Source organism: Trachypithecus francoisi, unplaced genomic scaffold (assembly GCF_009764315.1).
Source record: "Trachypithecus francoisi isolate TF-2019V2 unplaced genomic scaffold, Tfra_2.0 Lachesis_group11, whole genome shotgun sequence".
In the NCBI taxonomy this organism is placed as follows: Eukaryota; Metazoa; Chordata; class Mammalia; order Primates; family Cercopithecidae; genus Trachypithecus; species Trachypithecus francoisi.
In genome coordinates, this window is record NW_022681456.1 from 122,790,208 (window position 1) to 122,817,334 (window position 27,127).

General features: G+C 37.3%; 1 protein-coding gene across 1 annotated transcript; it reads right to left on the bottom strand.

The window, feature by feature from the left end:
- Window positions 1–1,052: 1,052 nt before the first annotated feature.
- CLEC2A (C-type lectin domain family 2 member A) lies at window positions 1,053–27,116 on the bottom strand. The gene is made up of 5 exons (XM_033223463.1): window positions 27,019–27,116; window positions 20,742–20,828; window positions 10,858–11,024; window positions 4,266–4,369; window positions 1,053–1,269 (listed from the first exon to the last, which is right to left on the bottom strand). The coding sequence occupies exons 1-5, from the start codon at window positions 27,071–27,073 to the stop codon at window positions 1,155–1,157; spliced, it is 528 nt and encodes a 175-aa protein (XP_033079354.1). The 5' UTR covers window positions 27,074–27,116; the 3' UTR covers window positions 1,053–1,154.
- Between the last annotated feature and the right edge of the window lie 11 nt (window positions 27,117–27,127).

A 27,127-nucleotide genomic window follows, 5' to 3' on the forward strand; every position in this document is an offset into this window, starting at 1 on the left:
CTGCCTCTTTTTCTGTGTATGTGATGCAGGATCTTTTGCTTCTTAGTTCAGTTAAAATCCAAGTTCTTGTCACATGACCAGGAAAAATTAGGCACGTGGACACGTTGAAAAGTGAGGAGAGCAGAATTTATCAAAAGAAAGCACTCAGTGTCAAAAAAAAAAAAAAAAAGTGAGGGGAGGCATCCTGCCAACAGTGCCACCTCACAGATTGAATACCACGCGATCACACACACAAGCTGAAGAGGCCAGGCTCCTCCTGCCTGCATAAGCTTTGAATTCTCAGGAGCTCTACCACATTCTCCCAGTGTGCAAGCAGGTCCCCAGTCCATTGTGGGCATGACCAGACAAGGCCCTGGGTAGGTTCCCTCATCCGCACAAAAGCATCTGATGTAAACACTTTTGGGGTGGGTCAGAGATTCTCTGGGGATCCGCCCTTATCTGCCTACTGCATCTATCATATGTGTTTTCTATTCCTTGGATTTTAACTCCAAAAAAGCATTCGGTGGAAAATAGATCAGGCACATGGCTATAGTTATGCCATTTCTTTCACTGGCATTTCCTCCAAGTTCAGTGTTCTCAATTTTCATTAAAAAGAAATCAAACTTACAGCTGGCTATAAAGTACTAAAATGCTGTAAGCATAAAATGACTATTTGAAGGAATATGCCATGTGGCTATACCCTTTTATCAAACATATTTAATCCAACTACTTTAGTTTTCTAAATGAAATTCTATATAAAGTTTACATAGAAATTGACCCTCCTGGCTGAACTAGTTTACAGTGCCACCAACAGTGTAAAAGTGTTCCTAAGCTGTACTTCTTGGCTGGCCTATCAATATAGATCCCTTTAATTTGACTTATTAAAACCATCATTGTAGCCACAGGTCACCTAATTGTATATTGTTATTTTATTTGCTCTGAGTTCTTAGTAGAATCAGGATTTTTCTGATTTTTGCACATATTGGAGCAGATATATATCTTGAATTTATAAAGTTCTGTCTATAATCCTTCATGTATTCAGTCATGTTTGGTTCTTTTGTTTATTACTCACAAGGTTCTTATTCTATAATAGAGTGAATGAGAGAACCACTTTTGCGTAGTTAGTTCTTCTTTCAATCTTGAAGTGTGATAGTCATTTTCAAGTTTTTTCTGCTCTATAAAGAATATTGAGGTTTGCTGCAAATCCACTTGATATCAATAAATCCTCTGGAACTATGGACTCCATCAGCACTCAAGAAAGCAAAGGATCCGTTCCCTATAATTTCAAACCTGAAAAAGAACACTCTAAATCAGTCTGGGAACCACTTACAGTTGTAATCAAAAAGACAATTAAGAATAGAGTGATTTTAAATATATTATACCAAATACTGAGCTCCCAGAAAATATACCCACCCATCACCATATGCTACATTAAAATATCTGGCATATTAAGGGAAATAAGACTGGACATAAGTGTTTGTTGGAGTTAAAATCTGTAACCCTACTTAGAACAACTTGTAGATAGGCAGATAGACACATATAGATACACAAAGACAGAGGTAAGACCCTTCTTTCCTTCCCATTCTTCCTTCCTTGCTTGCTTCTGTTCTTCCTTCCTTTCTTCCTTTCTTCTTTCTATCTATATGCAAAGAAAGAGAGCGTTTGCCAAATTCAAAGATTCCTGAATTTTAAGATATCAGTTTTCTGGCATAATTTTAGTAAATGTACTTTTTCAAAGAGTAAAAATAAGATTCATATTTGCTTGGTACTTTTGAAACACACTGCAATAGAAACCTAAGAGACTGCTGACAATATTGTTTTTTACATTTCATCCTCATGGATAGAAAGAATCAATATTGTGAAAATGGCCATACTGCCCAAAGTAATTTATAGATTCAATGCAATTCCCATCAAACTACCTTTGACATTCCCCACAGAATTAGAAAAAAACTACTTTAAATTTCATATGAAACCAAAAAGGAGCCTATATAGCCAAGACAATCCTCAACAAAAAGAACAAAGCTGGAGGCATCATGCTACCTGACTTCAAACCATGCTACAAGGCTACAATAACCAAAACAACACGGTACTGGTGCCAAAACAGACACACAGACCAATGGAACAGAACAGAGACCTCAGAAATAATGCCACACATCTACAGCCATCTGTACTTTGACAAACCTGACAAAAACAAGCAATGGGGAAAGGATTCCCTACTTAATAAAGGGTGCTGGGAAAACTGGCTATCCATACACAGAAAACTAAAACTGGACCCCTTCCTTACACCTTATACAAAAATTAACTCAAGATGGATTAAAGACTTAAATGTAAAACCCAAAACCATAAAACCCCTAGAAAAAAACCTAGGCAATATCATTTAGGACATATGCATGGGCAAAGACTTCATGATGAAAATGTCAAAAGCAACAGAAGCCAAAATTGACAAATGGGATCTAATTAAACTAAAGAACTTCTGCACAGCAAAAGAAACCATCATCAGAGTAAACAAGCAACTAACAGGATGGGATAAAATCTTTGCAATCTACCCATCTGACAAAAGTCTAATATCCAGAATCTACACGGAACTTAAATAAATTTATAAGAAAAAATAAACATCAAAAAGTAGGCAAAGGATATGAACAGACAGTTCCCAAAATAAGACATTTATGCAGCCAACAAACATATGAAATAAAAAGCTCAACATCACTGACCATTAGAGAAATGTAAATCAAAACCACAATGAGATACCATCTCATGCCAGTCAGAATGGCAATTATTACAAACTCAAAAAACTATAGATGCTGGTGAGGCTGTGGAGAGATAAGAATGCTTACACACTGCTGGTGGGAATGTAAATTAGTTCAACCATTGTAGAAGACAGTATGGTGATTTCTCAAGGATCTAGAACCAGAAATACCATTTAACCCAGCAATCCCATTACTGGATATATACCCAAAGGAATATAAATCATTCTATTATAAACACATATGCACACATATGTTTATTGCAGCACTATTTACAATAGCAAAAACATGGAATCAACCCAAATGGAAATCAAAGATAGACTGGTTTAAAAAAATGTGGTACATATACACCATGGAATACTATTCAGCCATAAAAAAAGAATGAGTTCATGTCCTTTGCAGGGACATGGATGAATCTGGAAACCATCATCCTCAGCAAACTAACACAGGAACAGGAAACCAAACACTGAATATTTTCACTCATAAGTGGGAGCTGAACAGTGAGAACACATGGACACAGAAAGGGGAACAATACACACTGGGGGCAGTAGGGGGTGGGGGAAAGGGGAGGAAGAGCATTAGGACAAATAGCTAATGCATGTGGAGCTCCAAACTAGGTGATGGATTGATAGGTGCAACAATCCACCATGGCACACATATACCTATGCAACAAACCTACACATTCTGCACTTGTATTCCGGAACTTACAGTAAAATAAAAAATATACATTTTTTTATTAATTTTCCTTGTTTATAAGCAAATCTTTCCTTATGTATAAGTATAATTTGTCCTGTCTTGCATATTTCAATATTTGTTTTATTGGTTTTTTTAAATCTAGCACTTTACTAAAATAATAAGGCAGAGATACATATGTATCCAAGAACCAATTATATAAATAAAAATTTAAACTAAAAAAAACCAAAAATTTAAAAAATAAATATAATATTTCTTATGATGAACATTTGGAAAGCTAAAGACAACTACACAATCCTCAACCATTTTAATCCAAGAAATACTTTTAATAATTCTAACCCACCCAGGAAATGCTAACAGAAATAAAAATAAATAAAATAAGCAACAAATAAATAAAAATAAATAGTATTCATTGTGGTGGGCATCTGAAATGTTAAAGACAACTATAAAGTCTTTAACCCTTTAAAGACAAAGAAATCTTATAGAAACTTTAGTTGGAAAGAAGTACAAGTAGCACATGAGTTTTGACTTAAAATTTGCAGAATGATTAAATTTGAATTAGCAAAAGAGCACTAATTATCAAGCAAGAGCTTGACAATAAAGATAAAATAACAAATAAAAATAAAAATGGAAAATTTCACTGTGTGTTATTTAATAAGGTGAGAAGAAAATGGGTTGCTCTAGGGTATGCTTCAAAGTGAACGGGCATACATCATAGATTGGAGACTGAAAAGTTAATTACACATAGAAAATAGAAAGATTTGTTTGTAATAATACAACTCAAAATGCTTTAAAATTTTTCATAAGAGACACCAGAATAAGAACATTCCTAATACATTGGAAACTCACCAATGATTGAATGTGGTGCCATTTGTCCATTTCCAAGAATCTCCTTGTTTCCTTCTTAGTCCAATCCAGTGCATATCAGTTCCTGCATACCTCTTCAAAAATTCCTTTCACAAAGCAAAGGGAATCAGCGATTACTTAATATGTGACAGCACATTGCTGAACATGCTTCCCACCCCAATTATTCTATCTTTTAGGATTCACATTCTAATTTGTCTTCCCTGATGCTTCTACAACAACAAACTGCACACACAGATGTTGATATTTGGGTTAGTTTTATCAGAATGATTTTCATTTTGCTTTTTTGCATCTTAAGTATCTCCAAATAGTTGGGCTACAATCAAGTCATTGATACTCTGAGCTACACTCTGATTATCTTTGAAGGTAACTTCCATGTCTCAAGAGAGAAATTAATGAAAAAATCATATTTAACTTTATTTCCTTCAAGTTCAAATTCCTAAACCATTCATACGTTCTAGTCACAGAGTGAATGACATAGGCTATAAATTAATTTGATGTTAAATTTGCCTAGATGACAATATAGGACCTAAGCAGGTTCTATGAGATCTGATACAGCATCATCTTCAAGGATGACAGAGAACTAATGCTCATATATATTTTTTGTGTGCACAGGCACCTTTCCTAAAATCACAAAAAAGGGATGCAGGGGGAGTAGTTTAATGGAAAGTATAAGTACTATGACAATAGGAAAATCTGGTGATAAAATACTTTGATTAGATACTACAGTATGAATGCCACTGATACTGTATTTTTTTTTATATAATCAGAGATAACACTAACTTCAATATGAATATAACTTACTGCAATGAAATCTATTAAATGATGGGTTTAGTCACTCCTCTATTGGATTTTCGCTATTAAGTGACAAACCTTTTCATTAGCTTTTTGTTCTTTTAACTTTTATTTTAGGTTCTGGGGTATATGTGAAGGTTTGTTACACAGGTAGACTTGTGTCATGAAGGTTTGTTTTACAGATTATTTCATCACTCAAGTATTAAGCCCATTAACCAATAGTTATATCTGTCATATCTGCCATCATATGGTTCTGGGTTATTTATGGCAGTGTGCTAATTGAGATCAATAGGAGAGAACTGGAAAGTTTTTTATGTACATCATTTACATAGGCACTGAACAAACTTCTGTCTTAAATGAACAATTTACTAATTAAAAGCGAGTCTTACCCAATCCAAATAGAAACTGTCAGTACTAACTTTAGATCAAATATAAAAGTAGACAGACTGATTAGTTTAGAAAAGACATTTAAAAATTAACTCATCCACAACAAAAGAATCATAAATCAATCATGTAAACACCACTGCAACCACTGTAGTTCTGCTTTCAGCTCTTTGAGGAATTGCCACACTGCTTTCCACAATGGCAGAACTTATTTTCACTCACACCAGCAGTGTATAAGTGTTCTCTTTTCTCTGTAACCTTGCTAGCATCTATAGTTTGAGACTTTGTAATAATATCCATTCTGACTGGTGTGAGATGATATCTCATTGTGGTTTTGATTTGCATTTCTCTAACGATCAGTGATGTTGAGCTTTTTTTCATATGTTTGTTGGTGGCATGTATGTCTTCTTTTAAAAAGTGTCTGTTTATGTCCTTTGACCAATTTTAATAGGGTTTTCTCTTGTAAATTTGTGTAAGTTCCTTATAGATGTCGATATTAGACTTTCAGCAGATGCCGAGCTTGCACATTCTGTAGTTTGCCTGTTTACTGTGTTAATAGTTTCTTTTGCTGTGCAGAAACTCTTAAGTTTAATTAGATACCATTTGTCAGTTTTTGCATTTTTTTTTACCATTGCTTTTGTTGTCTTTGTCATGAAATTTGCCTGGTTCAATGTCCAGGATGGTATGGCCTAGGTTTTCTTCTAAACTTTTCATAGTTTGGGGTTTTACATTTAGGTCTTTAATCCATCCTGAGTTGACTTTTGTATATGATATAAGGAAGGAGTCTTGCTTCAATCTTTTGCATATAGCTAGCCAGTTATTCCAGCACAATTGATTAAATATGGAGTTCTTTTCCTATTGCTTCTTTTTGTCAGCTTTGTCAAAGATCAGATGGTCATAGGTGTGTGGCCTTATTTCTGGGCTCTCTATTCTGTTCCATTGGTCTATATGTACCACTACCTGTTTTTGTAACCAGTACCATGCTGTTTTGGTTACTGTAGCCCTGCAGTATAGTTGCAGTCAGGTAACATGATGCTTCTAGCTTTATTCTTTTTGCTTAGCCTTGGCTATTTGGGCTCTTTAATGATTCCATATGAATTTTAAAATAGTTTTTTCTTTCTAGTTATGTGAGGAATGTCATTGGTAGTTTGATAGGAATAGCATTGGATTTCTGTCATTCCAGCCAGTTCAGCCTGGTTAAGAACTCTTGTTGGAGAACTGGTGCAGTTGTTTGGAGAACATATGACACTCTGGCTATTTCAGTTACTAGTGTTCTTGCATTAATTCTCTCTCATCACTGCATGTGGGTGTTACTTTACCTGCAGTGTATATTTAGTACAGTCAATAGACCTCTTTTCTGTATGTTTTCATAGGGCTGAAACTTTGGGCAGGGTCTTTATTTGAAGGTGACTTCTTGTCTTTGGTTTTAGAGGGGGTTATGTTACTGAGACATTTTTGGTGTTGAAGCTTTGAGGTGTAATCCAGTAGGTGGCGCTTGAACAAATTTGTCAGTTGGGAGACTTGTTGGATTGTGTGGCTCCCTTATGTTTCCTCATAGTTGCAGCTCTGTTCTCTCTCAATGTTCTGAAAATGTAGGTTTCTCTCTCTCTTGAGTGCTGGCTGTAGATTGCGGCTTGGCACTCTTAGGCTGCCCACTGCAGCTCTTGGGTTATCAAAGTGATTGTTTCTTCCCCAACTTGGAGGCAGCAATGGAAGAGACCTTAGTAGTGGTTAAGGCCAATGGCCTTTTGCTTTTCTCCTGGGAGCTTCACTCCAGAGAGATGCAACTAAGCAATCATTCAGTGCAATCAGCCCAGGATGGAGGGTCTGTGCTGTGGGCCCAAGCTGGGGGTTCCATGTCTGGTGATGAGCAAAGTGGGCCGGCAGAGCCTGTGGAGATGGACTGGCCTCCTCTCCTGCAACTTGTTGGAGATGTGGATGAGAGACTTAGGGTCTTGGCTCCTTCATTAGTCTGAGGGCAGCAAGGGCAGTTCCAGTGCAGAGGCAGTGGCAGAGAGGTTTTCAGTTGCCTCTGGAGGCTCTGTCTAGGACATTCCAGAGCTGCTACTGGCTCAGTAGCTCTTGCGAGGGGGGGCGGGAGGCCCAGGCCTGGAGGACCCTCCTGGTGAGGAGACAAGGAGATGGGCACCCATGTAACGGTCTGGCCACTTTATCACAGGCCTGCCATGGTATGCTGGTGGCCATCTACAGTCCCTATTCACCTCAGGTTTTCTGATCCCTGTAGGTACCAACAGTGAAGCCGGCAAAACAGCAAAGAGGGTGGCCTGCCCCTCCCTCTGTGAGCTCTGTGTCAGGGAGGTACACACCTATTACTGGCCCAAACACACCTGTAGGAGGCAGCTAAAGACTCTGGTTGGAGATCCTGCAAAGTGAGGAGGAATGGGATTGGGTACCCACTTACAAGAGCAGTCTGGCCACTTTTTTGTAGAGCAGCTGTGCTGTGCCGGGGTGCCACTTCCGCCCCGGTCAACTTGGACTCTCCAAACCCTGAAGGCTGGATGGCTAAGTCACCTAAACAGCAAAGATAGTGGCCTGCATCTCCCTCTAGGAGCTGTTTCAGGGAGGCGCAATGCTGTTATTGATGGCTGGCTAGAACTCCAAGCCAGCGGGTCCTATCCTGTGAGTTGCCATGGAAGAGGGTCCTACAGAATGTCACTGCTGAGCCCCCTGGATTCAGCCCCTTTGCTAGGGATGTGTATGGGGGTCTGACCTCCCTCTTTGCTGGAGTTGCAACTACTTTTGCTGGGAAGCCTGGAAAGCCTGGCTATCTAAGGCTCCCTGGTCTCTGCATGTGCCTGAGCAGTTGCTCTCCTGAGGCTCCGCTTAGCTCTGTGTGTCAGACTGAAGGCCCTGGTGGAGTTGGTTCACAAGGGGATCTCCCAACCTGAGGGTTGCAAAGATCCATGGGAGCAGCATGGGTTCCAGGGGTTGCACATTCACTCACAACTTCCCTGGGCAAGGGGAGGTTCCCCTGGCTCCATGTCACTCCCAGGTTGGCCATCGACCTGCCTTGCTTTTCTCCATTGTCCATGGATTAAGTTGTTTCCTTGGTTAGTTCCATTGCATGTACCCTGGATGTTTCAGTTCCAAGTGCTGTATTTACTCACACCTTCAGTTCCTCTCTGCGAGAGCCTTGCACACCAGCTACTTCTTCTTTTTTATTTATTTATTTATTATTTTTTTATTATACTTTAAGTTCTAGGGTACATGTGCATAACGTGCAGGTTTGTTACATATGTATACTTGTGCCATGTTGGTGTGCTGCACCCATCAACTCGTCAGCACCCATCAATTCGTCATTTATATCAGGTATAACTCCCAATGCAATCCCTCCCCCCTCCCCCCTCCCCATGATAGGCCCCAATGTGACACACCAGCTACTTCTAGTCGGCCATCTTGGCCAGTCCCTAACCCCCAGCTTTTCTTTAAAAACTAATATATTTTTGGCCGGGCGCGGTGGCTCAAGCCTGTAATCCCAGCACTTTGGAGGCCGAGATGGGCGGATCACGAGGTCAGGAGATCAAGACCATCCTGGCTAACACGGTGAAACCCCGTCTCTACTAAAAATACAAAAACTAGCCGGGCGAGGTGGCGGGCGCCTGTAGTCCCAGCTACTCGGGAGGCTGAGGCAGGAGAATGGTGTAAACCCGGGAGGCGGAGCTTGCAGTGAGCTGAGATCTGGCTACTGCACTCCAGTCCGGGCGACAGAGCGAGACTCCGCCTCAAAAAAAAAAAAAAAAAACTAATATATTTTCTAACTCTGTGTCCCGAGAGTCTACATGTCTCCCTCTTTGCCCTCTTTACTTCCATTAATTCACTTGCTTCTTCAAAGGGCACATATTTTCTTCATATCTTTGTCTCTAAATTCCAAGAGCTGTATTTTTTTATTTTAATTTTTTCTGTCTATGCTTGGTAGAATGCAAATTGAAAAGGGTTAAAAAATAATCGACTCAATAATCTAAGAACATTTAATGAAGACATTTAGATACATAAACAGTATGCATTGTGGTAAAGGACATGGCATTACTAGTCATCTTACCTGGGTTCAAATCCCAGTTCAAAAACTTATGGCTGTATCGTTGACTGGGTTATATAACATTTCTGTGACTGACTTTCCTCATCTTTAAAGCAGGAAGAGTTATATAACTCCTTCATGGGTGTTAGTAGATTACATGAGTTTTTATAGTTTCAGTGCTTAGAACACTGTTTAGCACATATTGTCATATACAGTTGATTCAATGTGGCAGTTAGGGGCACTGACTATCTGTACCGTCAAAAGACTGTATATAACTTTGGACTCCTCAAAAAGTTAACCATGCTGGGCAACAGTAGCTCATGCTAATTCCAGCACTTTGGGAAGCTGAGGCAGTAGGACTGCTTGATCCCAGTTTGAGACCAGCCTGGACAACATAGTGAGACCTCATCTCTACAAAAAATAAACAAAATTAGCCAGGCAAGGTGGTGTGCACCTGTAGTCCTAGCTACTCAGGAGGTTGAGGTGGGAGGATTGCTTGAGCCGAGGAGTTCAAGACTGCAGTGAGCTGAGATTGCACCACCACTCCAGTCTAGACGACAGAATGAGAACCCTGTCTTAAAAACAAACAAGCAAAAAACAAAAACAGAAAACTTAGCCACTAGTAGCCTACTGTTGACTGGAAGTCTTACTGATAACATAAAAGTAAATTAACACATATTTTTATGTTATTTGAATTATATGCTGTATTCTTACCATAAAGGTATCTAAAGAAAAGAAGATGTTATTAAGAAAATTGGGCCGGGCGTGGTGGCTCACGCCTGTAATCACAGCACTTTGGGCGGCCAAGGCGGGCGGATCACAAGTTCAGGAGATCCAGACCATCCTGGCTAACCTGGTGAAACCCCGTCTCTACTAAAAATACAAAAAACTAGCCGGGCGAGGTGGTGGGCGCCTGTAGTCCCAGCTACTCGCGAGGCTGAGGCAGGAGAATGGCGTGAACCCGGGAGGCGGAGCTTGCAGTGAGCCGAGATCGCACCACTGCACTCCAGCCTGGGGGGCAGAGCGAGACCCCATCTCAAAAAAAAAAAAAAAAGAAAAAAAGAAAATCGTAAGAAAGAGAAAATATATTTACTATTCGTTAAGTGGAGGTGAGGCATCATAAACATCTTCATCCTCGTTTTCATATTGAGTAGGCTGAGGAGGGGGAAGAAGAGGAGTGATTGCTCTTGCTGTCCTCTCAAGGGTGGGAGAGGGAAGAAAATCCATGCATAAGTGAACCCACACCATTCAAATCTATGTTGTTCAAGGATAAATTGTATTATAGTATTAGCTATTATTGTTTTTATTTTGTTTTTATACAAACAATCTCTGAAATTACTGAAGACGTTTCTATTTTCTTACCATATCTTTTTGTGTATCAATCTGAGCAAGTTCTGATTTCTGCAAACTGCAAAATATTTTACTGGCTGTCCAATTTCTGGTATCATCAGAAAAATAGAAACACTTCTCTCTCACTGCAAGCCAGTCCCCTGAACATGCCACACGTTTATCACATTTTGGCCATTTGACTGAAAAAAAGAAAGAAATGATCAGATAAAGCACAAGTTAAAAAGTGTTTCTACTCATTCTGTGTATTAATTTTACTTTTTGCTCCCGTGGTTTGAGGCCTGTAAGTTAGCTTCACCCCTAGAATGAGGATGAATTAATTTACCCCGTCTGTAAGCAAGATCATTTAGTGATCAAGCAATACATATTTTATCTATTTTCCTGACTTCTATTTTGAGAAATGGAACCACTAGCTTCTCATAATCTATACTGACATTCTGGCAAAAATAATGCACACAATTTAGCTATAAGTTATGCAACAAAGTAGATTGCTGGAGATCTGCATGAAATTTATGCTTCAAAGGTTAGGGTAAGAAATGGAGGCTTTCCTTTACCTATGAAAACACCCAAGCTAGGAAAGTGAAATTTGCCATAAAGGACAACACATAAGTGAAACATAAGAATTAGTGAAACATTTGTTTTATTTCATTAACATCCAGTGCTGAAGAATATGGAATAATAATGAAAAGCACATTGGTTGGAGATTTACTGTCTCATGGTTTTATTTAGGTGCTAAGTATTTAGAATAAGACAAGTCCATGCATTCCACATGTTTGAATAAATTAATGTAAGTAGTAAAGAGTCAAGTAAATGCTCACATGTAGGGCAGACCCCAAAGGCTGCACTCCCTACTTCATCATGAGTTATTATTATTGTTTATTGTAGTGCTCAGAAGTGGATACATGCTATTACACAGCATATACAATATAATGTGTTTCAACTCCCTCTACCTGTCTCTACTCTTTTTTTAATTTAAACTTTAAGTTCTGGGATAAATATGAATAATGTGCAGGTTTGTTATATAGGTATATATATGCCATGGTGGTTTGCTGCACCTATCAACCCGTCATCTAGGTTTTAAGCCCCGTATGCATTAGATATTTGTCCTAATGATCTAGCTCCCCTTGCCCCTGCCCCCTGACAGGCCCCGGTGTGTGATGCTCCCTTCTCTGTGTCCATGAATTCTCATTGTTCAACTCCCACTTATGAGTGAGAACATGCGGTGTTTGGTTTTCTGTTCCTGTGTTAGTTTGCTGAAGATGATGGCTTCCAGCTTCATCCGTGTCCCTGCAAAGGACATGAACTCATTCTCTTTTATGGCTGCATAGTGTTCCATGGTGTATATATGCCACATTTTCTTTATCCAGTCTATCATTGATGCGCATTTGACTTGGTTCCATGTCTTTGCTATTGTAAATACTGCTGCAGTAAACATATGTGTGTGTGTGTCTTTGTAGCAGAATGATTTATAATCTTTTGGGTATATACCCAGTAATGGGATTGCTGGGTCAAATGGTATTTCTGGTTCTATAACCTTGAGGAATCACCACACTGTCTTCCACGATGGTTGAACTAATTTACAGTCCCACCAACAGTGTAAAAGTGTTCTTATTTCTCCACTGTCTTGCCAGCATCTGTTGTTTCCTGACTTGTTAATAATCACCATTCTGACTGGTCTGAGATGGTATCTCATGTGGTTTTGATTTGCACTTCTCTACTGACCAGTGATGATGAGCTTTTTTTCATATGTTTACTGGACACATAAATGTCTTCTTTTGTCTTTCCGCTCTTTTTAACCAGTGAATAAATGATATAAAAACTTCTTGTAGAAACTCTTGTCTATATTTAATTTCCACATGTTTAGACAGCAATAACATTAACCTTTAAGAATACACTGACAGAAAAAACTATAAACAAGAACACTATAAGTATTCTTGAGAATGACCAAAACCAGACCCATCCACATCAAACAAAACCAACCACACCAAACCAAACCAAACCAAAACAAACAGTGCTACCTAGCCAAATTTAAGTGCTAAATTAAGCATAGCATGCACATGGAAAATTAAGTGCTGGAGACTACTTGGCCATGGCTCAGGAATTAAATTCTACCTTTGGATCCTTTTTACAAAATAAATCCATAGTAGCTAGAGGAATTGTAACAACTTCATGTTTACACATATTGCAACTTTAATGAGACAGTGTGGCAACAGGTCACATATGACATTATTTCATTGTTTTTCATGAAACAATATGACAGTAAAGGATTTCAGAACTGAAATATATCACTCTGGCATATAAACTCTTTGGAGTTAAAGGCACTTTTAAAACAGCAGATGCAAGACAAAACACTCTGAGCTTCCTTCTTTTTCTTATAAGCAGGGGATAAAATAATTACGTGGAAGATGTCCTCTCTATACCAGAAGGAAAGTAACATTCTTATAATCAAGGATAGGTAACTGAGGTCAAAGGAAATGTGTACAGATAACATTTGTTAGTTTAGGCCGGGCGCGGTGACTCAAGCCTGTAATCCCAGCACTTTGGGAGGCCGAGACGGGCGGATCACAAGGTCAGGAGATCGAGACCACCCTGGCTAATACGGTGAAACCCCGTCTCTACTAAAGAATACAAAAAACTAGCCGGGCGACGTGGCGGGCGCCTGTAGTCCCAGCTACTTGGAGGCAGAGGCAGGAGAATGGCGTAAACCCGGGAGGCGGAGCTTGCAGTGAGCTGAGATCCGGCCACCGCACTCCAGCCTGGGTGACAGAGCCAGACTCCGTCTCAAAAAAAAAAAAAAAAAAAAAAAAAAAAAAAACACTTGTTAGTTTAGCATTTATCTTTCTGGTCACTTTTCCACCCAATTATTTACCCTAGTTCAAGTCCCTTTACCTTGCCACATTTTCATAATTTATTACCCTTTGTTCAATTCAGTATATAAGTGTTCAACTCTAACTGCATCTTTAGGCTTTTATAAGGAATATATACATGTCTCATCAAACTTATATTTAGTAAACACATGTGCTTTGCTCTAGTTGATGTGTCTTGTGCCAATTTCATTCTCAGGCCCAGTAGAAAAACCTTTAGGGGGTAGAGGTAAAATTCTGCCTCCCAAGTAATAGAAATAAATACATGTTTCATAGAATAACTCTAAGTGACATAACTTACTCTTGATTAAAAAGAAATTAAAGGAATGCTCCAATTATAGAGGTAGAGCTGCATGGTTTTTAAAATTTTTCAGGCATTAAAGTTACACAGACAAGCTTTTCTATCCTAGGTCTGGAATGAATTGTCTGTGAGAGGCAACTTAATCATTCTGTCAGGCTCCGAAAGGCCCTGGTGTGGATGTTCCCCTCCCTATGTCCACGTATTCTCACTGCTCAATTCCAATTTATGAGCGAGAACATGTGGTGTTTGGTTTTCTGTTCCTGTGTTAGTTTGCTGAAGATGATGGCTTCCAGCTTCATCCATGTCCCTACAAAGGACATGAACTCATTCTCTTTTATGGCTGCATAGTGTTCCATGTTGTGTATGTGCCACATTTTCTTTATCCAGTCTATCATTGATGTGCATTTGACTTGGTTCCAAGACTTTGCTATTGTAAACACGGCTGCAGTAAACATATGTGTGTGTGTGTCTATATAGTAGAATGATTTATAAACCTTTGGGTATACACCTAGTAATAGGATTGCTGGGTCAAATGGTGTTTCTGGTCCTCGATCCTTTAGGAATCGCCACACTGTCTTCCACGATGGTTGAACTAATTTACAGTCCCACCAGCAGTGTAAAAGTGTTCCTGTTTCTCCACTGCCTTGCCAGCATCTGTTGTTTCCTGACTTGTAAATAATCACCATTCTGATTGGCCTGAGATGGTGTCTATGTGGTTTTGAATTGCTCTTTTCTACTGATCAGTGATGATGAGCTTTTTTCATGTTTACTGGGCACATAAATACCTTCTTTTGTCTGTTTGCTCTTTTTAATCAATGAATAAATGAATATAAAAACTTCTTGTAGATACTCTTGCCTGTATTTAACTTCCAGATGTTTAGACAACAATAACATTAAGCTCTAAGACTACTGACAGAAGAGACCATAAACAAGAAGACAATCAGTATTGTTGAGAATGACCAAAACCAAACCCATCCACATCAAACCAAACCAAACCAAATCAAACCAAACGAAAACAAAACAAACAGCAGTGCTACTTAGCCAAATGTAAGTGCTAAATTAAGTATAGCATGCATATGGAAAATCAAGTGCTGGGGACTATTTGGACATGGCTCAGGAATTAAATTCTACCTTTGGATGCTTTTCACAAAATGAACCCATCGTAGCCAGAGGAAATGTAACAACTTCATTTTTACACATATTGCAACTTTCATGAGACAGTCTTGCAGCAGGTCACATATGCCATTATTTCATTGTTTTCTTCACAAAACTTAATATGATAGTAAAGGATTTCAGAACTGAAATATGTCACTCTGGCATACAGACTCTTTGGAGTTAAAGGCACTTTTAAAACAGCAGATGCAAAACAAAACACTCTAGACTTCCTTCTCTTTCTTATAAGCAGGACATAAAATACGACCTACATGAAAATATCCTCTTTATACCAGAAGGAAAGTAACATTCTTATAATGAAGGATTGGTAGTTGAGGCCAAAGAAAATGTGTACAAACAGCATTGTTAATTTAACATTTATCCTTCTGGTCATTTTTCCACCTAATTAACTACCCTAGATCTAGCCCCTTTGACTTGCCACGTTTTCACAATTCATTACTCTTTGTTTAAATCAGTATATAAGTGTTCAACTCTTACTGCATCTTTCGGCTTTCATAAGGAAGACATACATGTCACGTCAAACTTATACTAAATAAATGCATGCGCTTTGCTCAAGTTGATGTGTCTTGTGCCAGTTTCATTCTCAGGCCCAGCAAAAACAAAAAGAAAAAAAAAAAAAAAAAACCCTGAGAGGGTACAGGTAAAATTTTGCCTCCTGATGCTAATAAATAAATAAATGTTATAGAACAACTATTAGTGACATAACTTACTCTTGATTAAAAAGAAATTAAAGGAATGCTACCATTATAGAGGTCGAGCTGCATGGTTTTTAAAATTTTTCAGGCATTAAAGTTACACAGACAAGCTTTTCTATCCTAGGTCTGGAATGAATTGTCTGTGAGAGGCAACTTAATCATTCTGTCAGGCTCCGAAAGGCCCTGGTGTGGATGTTCCCCTCCCTATGTCCACGTATTCTCACTGCTCAATTCCAATTTATGAGCGAGAACATGTGGTGTTTGGTTTTCTGTTCCTGTGTTAGTTTGCTGAAGATGATGGCTTCCAGCTTCATCCATGTCCCTACAAAGGACATGAACTCATTCTCTTTTATGGCTGCATAGTGTTCCATGTTGTGTATGTGCCACATTTTCTTTATCCAGTCTATCATTGATGTGCATTTGACTTGGTTCCAAGACTTTGCTATTGTAAACACGGCTGCAGTAAACATATGTGTGTGTGTGTCTATATAGTAGAATGATTTATAAACCTTTGGGTATACACCTAGTAATAGGATTGCTGGGTCAAATGGTGTTTCTGGTCCTCGATCCTTTAGGAATCGCCACACTGTCTTCCACGATGGTTGAACTAATTTACAGTCCCACCAGCAGTGTAAAAGTGTTCCTGTTTCTCCACTGCCTTGCCAGCATCTGTTGTTTCCTGACTTGTAAATAATCACCATTCTGATTGGCCTGAGATGGTGTCTATGTGGTTTTGAATTGCTCTTTTCTACTGATCAGTGATGATGAGCTTTTTTCATGTTTACTGGGCACATAAATACCTTCTTTTGTCTGTTTGCTCTTTTTAATCAATGAATAAATGAATATAAAAACTTCTTGTAGATACTCTTGCCTGTATTTAACTTCCAGATGTTTAGACAACAATAACATTAAGCTCTAAGACTACTGACAGAAGAGACCATAAACAAGAAGACAATCAGTATTGTTGAGAATGACCAAAACCAAACCCATCCACATCAAACCAAACCAAACCAAATCAAACCAAACGAAAACAAAACAAACAGCAGTGCTACTTAGCCAAATGTAAGTGCTAAATTAAGTATAGCATGCATATGGAAAATCAAGTGCTGGGGACTATTTGGACATGGCTCAGGAATTAAATTCTACCTTTGGATGCTTTTCACAAAATGAACCCATCGTAGCCAGAGGAAATGTAACAACTTCATTTTTACACATATTGCAACTTTCATGAGACAGTCTTGCAGCAGGTCACATATGCCATTATTTCATTGTTTTCTTCACAAAACTTAATATGATAGTAAAGGATTTCAGAACTGAAATATGTCACTCTGGCATACAGACTCTTTGGAGTTAAAGGCACTTTTAAAACAGCAGATGCAAAACAAAACACTCTAGACTTCCTTCTCTTTCTTATAAGCAGGACATAAAATACGACCTACATGAAAATATCCTCTTTATACCAGAAGGAAAGTAACATTCTTATAATGAAGGATTGGTAGTTGAGGCCAAAGAAAATGTGTACAAACAGCATTTGTTAATTTAACATTTATCCTTCTGGTCATTTTTCCACCTAATTAACTACCCTAGATCTAGCCCCTTTGACTTGCCACGTTTTCACAATTCATTACTCTTTGTTTAAATCAGTATATAGTGTTCAACTCTTACTGCATCTTTCGGCTTTCATAAGGAAGACATACATGTCACGTCAAACTTATACTAAATAAATGCATGCGCTTTGCTCAAGTTGATGTGTCTTGTGCCAGTTTCATTCTCAGGCCCAGCAAAAACAAAAAGAAAAAAAAAAAAAAAACCCTGAGAGGGTACAGGTAAAATTTTGCCTCCTGATGCTAATAAATAAATAAATGTTATAGAACAACTATTAGTGACATAACTTTACTCTTGATTAAAAAGAAATTAAAGGAATGCTACCATTATAGAGGTCGAGCTGCATGGTTTTTAAAATTTATCAAGCATTAGAGTTATACAGACAAGCTTTTTGATCCTAGGTCTGGAATGCAGCATTTGCCAGAGACAACTTACTCATTCTGTCAGGCCCTGACAGGTCCCAGTGTGTGATGCTCCCATCCCTGCGGCTATGGGTTCTTATTATTCAACTCCCACTTATGAGTGAGAACATGCGGTTTTTGGTTTTCTGTTCCTGTACTAGTTTGCTGAAGATGATGGCTTCTGGTTTCATCCATGTCCCTGCATAGGACATGAACTCATTCTTTTTAATGTCTGCAAAGTGTTCCATGGTGTTTATTTGCCACATTTTCTTTATTCAGTCTATCATTGATGTGCATTTGACTTGGTTCCAGGTCTTTGCCATTGTAAATTGTGCTGCAGTAGACATATGTGTGCGTGTGTCTTTGTAGTAGAATGATTTATAAACCTTTGGGTATATACCCAGTAATGGGATTGGTGGATCAATTGTGTTTCTGGTTCTAGATCCTTGAGGAATTGCCACACAGTCTTCCACGATGGTTGAACTAATTTACAGTCCCACTAACAGTGTAAACGTGTTCCTATTTCTCCATAGCCTTGCCAGCATCTATTGTTTCCTGACTTTTTAATGATCGCCATTCTAACTGGCCTGAGATGGTATCTCATGTGGTTTTGATTTGCACTTCTCTACTGACCAGTGATGATGAGCTTTTTTTCATATGTTTACTGGCCACATAAATGTCTTCTTTTGTCTTTCTGCTCTTTTTAATCAATGAATAAATGAATATAAAAACTCCTTGTAGAAACTTTTGTCTACATTTAACTTCCATGTTTAAACAGCAATAACATTAAGCTCTAAGACTACACTGACAGAAGAGACTATAAACAAGAAGACAATCAGCATTTTTGAGAATGACCAAAACCAAACCCATCCACATCAAACCAAACCAAAGGAAAACAAAACAAAACAAACAAAGCAAAACAAATAGCAGTGCTACTTAGCAAAATTTAAGTGCTAAATTAAGCAAACGATGCATATGAAAAATCAAGTGCTGGGGACTATTTGGCCATGGCTCAGGACTTAAAATTCTACCTTTGGATCTTTTTCACCAAATAAACCCATAGAACCGAGGAAATTTAACTTCATTTTTACAAATATTGCAACTCCAATGAGACAGTCTTGCCAACAGGTCACATATGCCATTATTTCTTTATTTTTTTTCATTTAACTTAATATGATAGTGAAGGAGTTCAGAACATGATGCCCCGAAATATGTCAGTCTGGCTTATAGACTCTTTGGAGTTAAAGGCACTTTTAAAACAGCAGATGCAAGACAAAACACTCTGAGCTTCCTTCTTTTTCTTATAAGCAGGAGATAAAATACCTACGTGGAAGATGTCCTCTCTATACCAGAGGGAAAGTAACATTCTTATAATCAAGGATAGGTAGTTGAGGCCAAAGGAAATATGTACAAACAACATTTGTTAATTTAACATTTGTCTTTCTGGTCTTTTTTCCACCCAAGTAATTACCCTAGACCAAGCCCCTGTGTTGCCACATTTTAATAATTTATTACCATTTGTTGAATTCAATATATAAGTGTTCAACTCTACCTGCATCTTAGGCTTTCATAAGGAAGACATGCATGTCACGTCAAACTTGTATTAACTAAACACATGTGCTTTGCTCAAGTTGATGTGTCCTGTGCCAATTTCATTCTCAGGCCCAGCAGAAAAACCCTGAGAGGGTAGAGGTAAAATTTTGCCTCCCAGCTAATAGAAATAAATAAATGTTTTATAGAACAAACAATTAGTGACATAACTTACTCTTGATTAAAAAGAAATTAAAGGAATGCTACAATTATGAAGGTCAAGCTGCAAGATTTTTAAAATTTATCAAGCATTAGAGTTATACAGCCAAGGTTTTTGATCCTAGGTCTGGAATGTAATTTGTGAGAAGCAACTTACTTATTGTATCCTGTATATTTTTTGTCTGTAAATGGATTTTCCTGTACCTGTATCCTAGCCTAATGAGGATTAAATACAAAAAACAGAGTACAGTATATTTAACATTAGCTCACTAATTCACAAACTCTTAAAAAGAAAATTATCTGTAACAAGCCCATAGAACTGATGTTTATGTGGGTTTTTTTTTTTTTTATAAATATAGACATTGATCCTCCTAGTTTTAAAACTTGAAACTTAAATGGGTCTTATTTGAGTTCCTTCTTTAGGCATCTGACCTTTAGGCCTCCCAGATAGTAACCGGAAACTGAAAGTCACCAGATCACCACTTCCAGACCACGGACCCCACCATCGTGATTGCCTCACCGACCACCTGTTCCCTGTTGACCGACTCTTCTTCCCTGTCCCTCCCTAATTCCTGTTGACCAGGCCTAACATCCTCGCTATCTTTCCCTAATTCTTGTTTTCTCACAAACAGTTACCTTTCTTTCCTGCTATATGAACCCCTAATTTTAGTCAGTTGGGTAGGCGAATTTGAGACTGATCTCCCATTCTCCCTGTTGACACCACTCAAATAAAAATCCTATTTCCCTGGCAATAGTCATTGTCTCCGGGATTGGCTTTCTGTGCCATGAGCAAAAATAGACTGAACCCCTGGCATTTCAGTAACATAACTATTGCTGTTGCCATCTGGTGGTCATCTAAGATTTTAAGATTAGTTTTCTTAAGCATCAAGGACTATAAAGTCGAGAACATAATTCTATTATAAAACTGAGAGTGTTTTGGGGAGAGGCAAGGATTATGGTAAAAACTGTTGAACTGGTAAAAACTTGAGGACAGGTGTCTACAAAACCCTTTAATCACTCTAGATCTGGGAGATTTGGAGTTAAACTTGAGATATACATGGACCTGTCAGGTGTGAAAAACCATAGAAAGTGTATGAATTAAACCACTCACCTATCATAATAATGCAAGCTGCAGAAAGAATAATAATCACGAAGCACAGACAAAGGCAAATCTTCCAGGTTGGTTTAAAGTTGCAAACTGCAAATTAAATCAACATATATTATAAAATTTCTGAATAAGCACTGGATATTATTACTGGTGTATTCCTCTCCTAAATTGTTAATCAGGAAACCCTCAATCAAGTATATAAATCTCAAAATGACAAAGGATAGTAAACCATCACAAAGTACAAGGAAGATAAGTACCAAAAAATGATTGCTATAGCTGTTCAGCTGGAGAGAGTGGTGAGTGGAGAAATCACTTAGTCTTGTGGGAATGAGGAAGGAAAGGAAAGGTTACTCAAAAGGTAGAAATAGTTTGAATGGGGGATTGTCAGGAAAAAAGCATAAAGATCATCAAAAGGTCCATGATCAGAACAAATGTTTATAACAGATATATAAGGCAGTAGAATTGAAGACAGGAAAGAAAGGAGTCATAAGGTCATGACAGAAGACCTTAAATGAGAGACATATTTTTTCTTTATTCTTTAAGCCATGGAGGAAAGAAACAATGTGTTTCAGCAAGAGAATATTCAAGATAAAAGCAGTAATTTATTTATTTGTGGTAAGCAAAAAAAATTAGAGAGGACTCAGGATTTGACACTCATGGAAATGTTGTGAAGTTAAGAACAAATAATAATTCTATTAATGATAAAGTAATTGTAGCTGATATATCATTAGTAGATGTAGAAACAATCTAGGAAGAATGTGTTGTGTGTGTGTGTGTGTATGTATGTGTGTGTACAGTCATGCATAGCTTAACAATGGAGAGATATTTTGAGAAATGTGCCTGTAGGTGATTGTGTCATTGTGGGAACATCATAGAATGTACTTACACAAACTTAGACAGTATAGCCTACTAACACCTAGGCTATATATTACAGACTGTTGCTCCTAGACTACAAACCTGGATAGCATGTTATTGCACTAATTACGGCAGACAATCATAACACAATGCTAAATACTTGCATCTGAACATAGAAAAGGTACAGTGAAAATACCATATAAAAGATCAAAAATAGTACATCTTTACAGGGCAGCTTCACTGTAATCTCATGGAGCGATTGTCATTATGCAATCTGTCATTGACCAAAACATTGTTCTGCGGTGCATGACTATATGTGCATATAGTACATATGTGCATAAACATAGATTATATATACATATATGTATACATGTCTATGTGCATATATATGCTTTATATGTATGTATATATACATGTACATATACAAACCTATGTTTAAGTATTAGAAAACAGGACTCGAAGAAAGAAAAATTTAAAAAGAAGTCATAAGCTTTCTCTGTTTCTTCAGAGCTTAAAGCAGCCTTAGTGAATGAAAACCAAAAGTTATTAGTTTTCATGATCACCAGACTACAGATAATGTGCAACAAAGTAATTTCAAGAAGAGATTGAGAGAAGCCAGATTCTAAGATGTTTACAAAGAGAATGTTTGATAAGAAGAAGAGTTTGGTAATTTATCTTACATCAAGAGAAACAATAGCTAAAGATAGAAAACACAAAATGTGGGTTTTTTTTTTTCAAGATTAGGAAGAAATGAAGAATAAGGAAGAGGAAAAGACAAAAACCACTGCACAAATTTCAGACACTCGAAAGAGTAATTTATGGGCAAAGCCACGTCTTACACAAATGGTACTGAAACAACTGAGAGAAAAAGACTTCACTGTACTACAACATCATTTTACAAAATGTATTTAAGACATATCATTGACCTGAACACAAAACTTGAAACCATAACATTTCTAAAACACATAAAATAAATTGTTTGTGACCATGAGAATTAGTAAAGATGTCTTAGATAGAGAAGAGAAAGTACAGTGTAAAATTAAAATAAAATAATAAATTGAATTTAATTGAAATTTAAGTGCAGGGCATGGTGGCTCATGCCTGTAATCCCAGCACTTTGCGAGGCCAAGGTGGGTGGATCACCTGAGGTCAAGAATTTGAGACCAGCCTGGCCAACATGGTGAGATCCCTTCTCTACTAAAAATACAAAAAAATTAGCCAGGCAAGGAGGCAGGCACCTGTAATCCCAGCTACTTGGGAGGTTGAGGCAAGAGAATACTGGAACCCAGGAGGTGGAGGCTGCAGTGATCAGAATTGTGCTACTGCACTCCAGCCTGGGCGACAGAGTGAGGCTGTGTCTTAAAAAAAAAAAAAAAAGAAAGAAAGAAAGAAATTTAAAACTGCCCATTTTAAAATACAAGACACTGTTGTGAATATAAATATGCAAGTTACAGACTGGGAGAAAATAGTTGCAATACATGTATGCAACTAGAAAGACTAGTATCGGCAATATTAAAAGGTCTGTAATTTAGAGATATAGTACAAACAACTTGATTAAAAAAAGAACCAAAGTATTGAACAAATACTTACAAAAGAATACACGCAAGTGATCAATAAAGACATAAAAGATGTTCCATATTATTAGTCACAAGCAAAATGCAAAATAAAACCACAGTGGGATATGACTACTTGTCACTTGTACTGTTAAAATGAAAAAGACTGACAGTATGAAGTGTTAGCAGGATATAGACCACCCAAAACACATACACCACTGGTTGAAGTACAAAAATGTAGAAGTGTTTTGGAAAACTCTTTTTTTTTTTTTTTTTTTTTTTTTTTTGAGGTGGAGTCTCGCTTTGTCGCCCGGACTGGAGTGCAGTGGCCGGATCTCAGCTCACTGCAAGCTCCACCTCCCGGGTTTACGCCATTCTCCTGCCTCAGCCTCCCGAGTAGCTGGGACTACAGGCGCCCGCCACCTCGCCCGGCTAGTTTTTGTATTTTTAGTAGAGACGGGGTTTCACCATGCTAGCCAGGATGGTCTCGATCTCCTGACCTCGTGATCCGCCCGTCTCGGCCTCCCAAAGTGCTGGGATTACAGGCTTGAGCCACCGCGCCCGGCTGGAAAACTCTTTAGCAGTTTTTATTTTTAATTAAAATACATGTCCTTCATTCCTGCTCTGGCATGTGATATTTGCAATAGATTGGAAGTCATCCCTACCGTTCTCACGGTGACAACAAAAAAAGCTGAAAAAAACTAAATAAAAACAACACTTCTAGTATACCGAAATAGTATTGATTTGTTAAATGTGCACTTTTAAGTAACCTTGTTGAACTCTGGTATTATGTCTAATAGTTTTCTAGTTGATTCTGTTGGTATTTAGTTTTATATAATCAAATTATCTGAAAATATTGCAGATACAACTCTTCCACTGTAATCCTTTTCCTTTATAATTTCCTTTGTTTTCTTATATCACTGGCTACCTTTAGCATTATACTACACTATTGCTAAACAGTAGTAGTTACAGTGAACATTTTTTTCTTGTTTTTAATCTTAAAAAGAATGTTTAAATTTTCATTATTAAGCACTGTAAAAATGCGCTATAAATTTAACATACAACATTAGCAATTTAAAAAAGAATTTTTCTATTCCTAGTTTCTTAAGAGGAACTTATCTCAGACATTGAATGTTGTCAAATGTTTTCTTGTTATTATCAAATACACTTATTGAATAATCGTGTGGACTTTCAAAAATTTTTAATGGGGTAGCTTGCACTGCTGTTCTGATATCAAAGCACTCCTAAGATAAAGCCACTTAAATATGAATTTTTAACTGCTTTGTTGTATATAGAAAATAAATATTTTCTTGGGATTTCTATTTCTAATTTCATAAGAATATGAGTCTGTTTCTTATTGTCTTGTTCAGACCTTGTTTGGAAATCAAAAAGTCTATTAAATTGGGATAAATTTCTCATTTTGCTATTTTTTGAAGCAAGATGTCCAATACAAAAATTAGCTATTTCTTGAAAGATCAGTAGATCACTCGATTTTAGTTGCCTTTTCAATTTATTTATTTTTAATTTCTATAGTTCTACAATTATTTATTTATTCTCATTGCATTTTGGTATTTTATATTTTTTAGACCTCCCTGTTCTTTTTCTTATATTTATAAATGTATTAATGTTTTAGTTTGCTAGGTCTGCCCTAATACGTTGTCACAAACTGGGCGGCTAAAATTAACAGGAATGCATTGTCATACAGTTCTGGAGACAAGAAGTCTGAAATTAAGATGCTGGTAGGATGGGTTCCTTATGAGTCCTGTAAGGAAAGAATCTGTTCCAGGCTGTTCTCCTTGGCTTGAAGATGGCATTCTCCCTGTAAATGGGTCTGTCTCTAAATGTTCCTTTTTTATGAGAACACCAATAATATTAAATTAGGGCCCACCCTATCGACCTAATTTTAACGTGGTAAAGACACTATCACCAAACCAGGTCACATTCTGAGGTAGAGGAGGTTAGAGCTTCAATATATAAATTTTTAAGAGAACGGAGTTTGCCCCATAATAATTGATGAATTATTTCCATAATGTTTTATTAAATTTTAGTATTTGTTTAATGTATCTTCTTCAGCAAACTTTTAGACATCTTGTTCTTTAGTCTTTTCTAATAGCCACCATTTGATTTGTTATCCTTCTCATTTCTTCTCTTTTTCATTAACATCTCCTGTTACCTCTATTTTTTATTTTGTATATTTTTATTTCACTCCATTGTACCAAGATACACGTTTTTTCTTATCTATTTTGTTTGCACACTTTTGAAGTTTCAGTCTGAGGTGTTTGGCTTTTATTAATTTTAGAAGTTGGAATATTATTTCTTCAAATATTTCCTGCCCACTATTCTTTTTCTCTCTCTCTCCGTTTCAGATTCTTGTTATCTAGAAGGTAGCATTTCTACTTCTATTTTTCATATCTCTCAGCTTTTATTTTATATTTTCTAACTGTTTTCTTTTCTGTCATGTTTATAATAGCATCTCCTAGGTCTTATTCATTCTTAATCAGCATCCATTCTACTAATTAACTCCTCAAAATGTTCCTTATTTCAAAGATTATATTTCTATAACTATTATTTTCATTTGGTTTTTATTGCGTTCTTGGCTCTTCTTCATTTTATTTCTTTTCTTTTGGAACATTTTTATTATGCTTTGATTAAATTCTAAGAATAGATGTTCTAATGATTCCTGCAGCCTGGTTTTCTCATAATCTTTCAGTAAATCCTTCACAGTACTTCATATTTTGCCTCTTTTCATTATGCAATGAGACAAATTTTCTTCCACTTTATACTCTCTAAACTCTTAAATCTGTTACCCAGACAAGCCTGACTAATTTATTTGGATAAAGGAATGGAATCTTATTTCTTTTTGTAATACTAATTTCCAGTGTGTAAAATTTAGAATAATTTAAAAATTTTTCTCATAAAGTTTTCATAGATCAAGAGTTCATAACTATGACCGATAGTTAGAATATACAAGGAGGTAAATTTAACCTTACCCTAAAGAAACTTCTAATTAGAACGTCCCTAAATTAAAATGGAAAGTCTTCTAAGTCTGAGAGATGTTATCACTGAAAACATTTTAGTATAGGCTGCTGGAAGTGCTATAGCTAAAAATGGCACGGTAAATGAAAAATTTTATTAGGTAGCTACTGAGATCTCTTCAAACTTTAAGAGTATCAGGCTTACTTATTATTAAGAGAATTATCCCAGTTGTCCTGGGAATTCATACCAGTAAACTTTAACAGAGGTTTCAGCTGGAGTCCGTAACCGATTTCAAGATTTTACTTTTTATCTCTTCACTGTCTTAAAGTTTTGGCAGGCTTCCTATTCCAGTCATTTGGCATACAATTCATTTGTTTTCTTTAACATAAACCCTCTGAACTATTGTGAATGGAGGGTGTTTGTATGTGTACCTTGTTTTTATTTATTGGTTTGTTTATGTTTCAATCCACTGAAAACCAACTCCATTGTTAGCCTTAGCTGAATCTTACACTTTTTGAAAAGTTCTTTTCAGTCTCATTAAGTCACAATCGTCAAGCCTCCTTCCAGAGTGAAGCATTTGCTTTTTATTCTGTATAAAAGTGTAAAGCAATTTTTTCCCTGTGAAAGTACATTTTAAAAACATCCTTATTGAGATATAATACACGTACCATACAATTCTCCCCCAAAACCTTCCTACACACAAGTTTATACCCTCTCTTGCAGACATAAAACTCTACATGCTCTAGGAGGCTTCCACAATCCTCCAGAAGTGCTTCCCCATGCCTCACTTACTTTAGTCGACTTCCACCATAAGTAAACAGTCCACATTTTTAAGCTGTCCTGTATTTTGTTTTATCTTTCCTTCACTTCCTTCTCATTCACTCTGTAAAACTTACTTGTCCGACGTATGAAGCCATCAGGTCTGCCATCCCGCAGCTCTGGATTAATCATGGCGAGGTGCTAACCGATGGAGATGAGCAGGAGAGGACTAGAGGTCTTTTTTTT

What these genes read in the sequence shown, in the direction of transcription:
- CLEC2A (XM_033223463.1), bottom strand. Translation starts at nt 27,073, where the DNA reads ATGATTAATCCAGAGCTGCGGGATGGCAGACCTGATGGCTTCATACGT. An exon ending in TGGCTTCATACGTCGGACAA is followed by an intron (nt 20,829 to 27,018) that starts GTAAGTTTTACA and finishes TTTAATTTGCAG; the next exon opens with TTTGCAACTTTAAACCAACC. An exon ending in AGCTTGCATTATTATGATAG is followed by an intron (nt 11,025 to 20,741) that starts GTGAGTGGTTTA and finishes TCTTTTTTTCAG; the next exon opens with TCAAATGGCCAAAATGTGAT.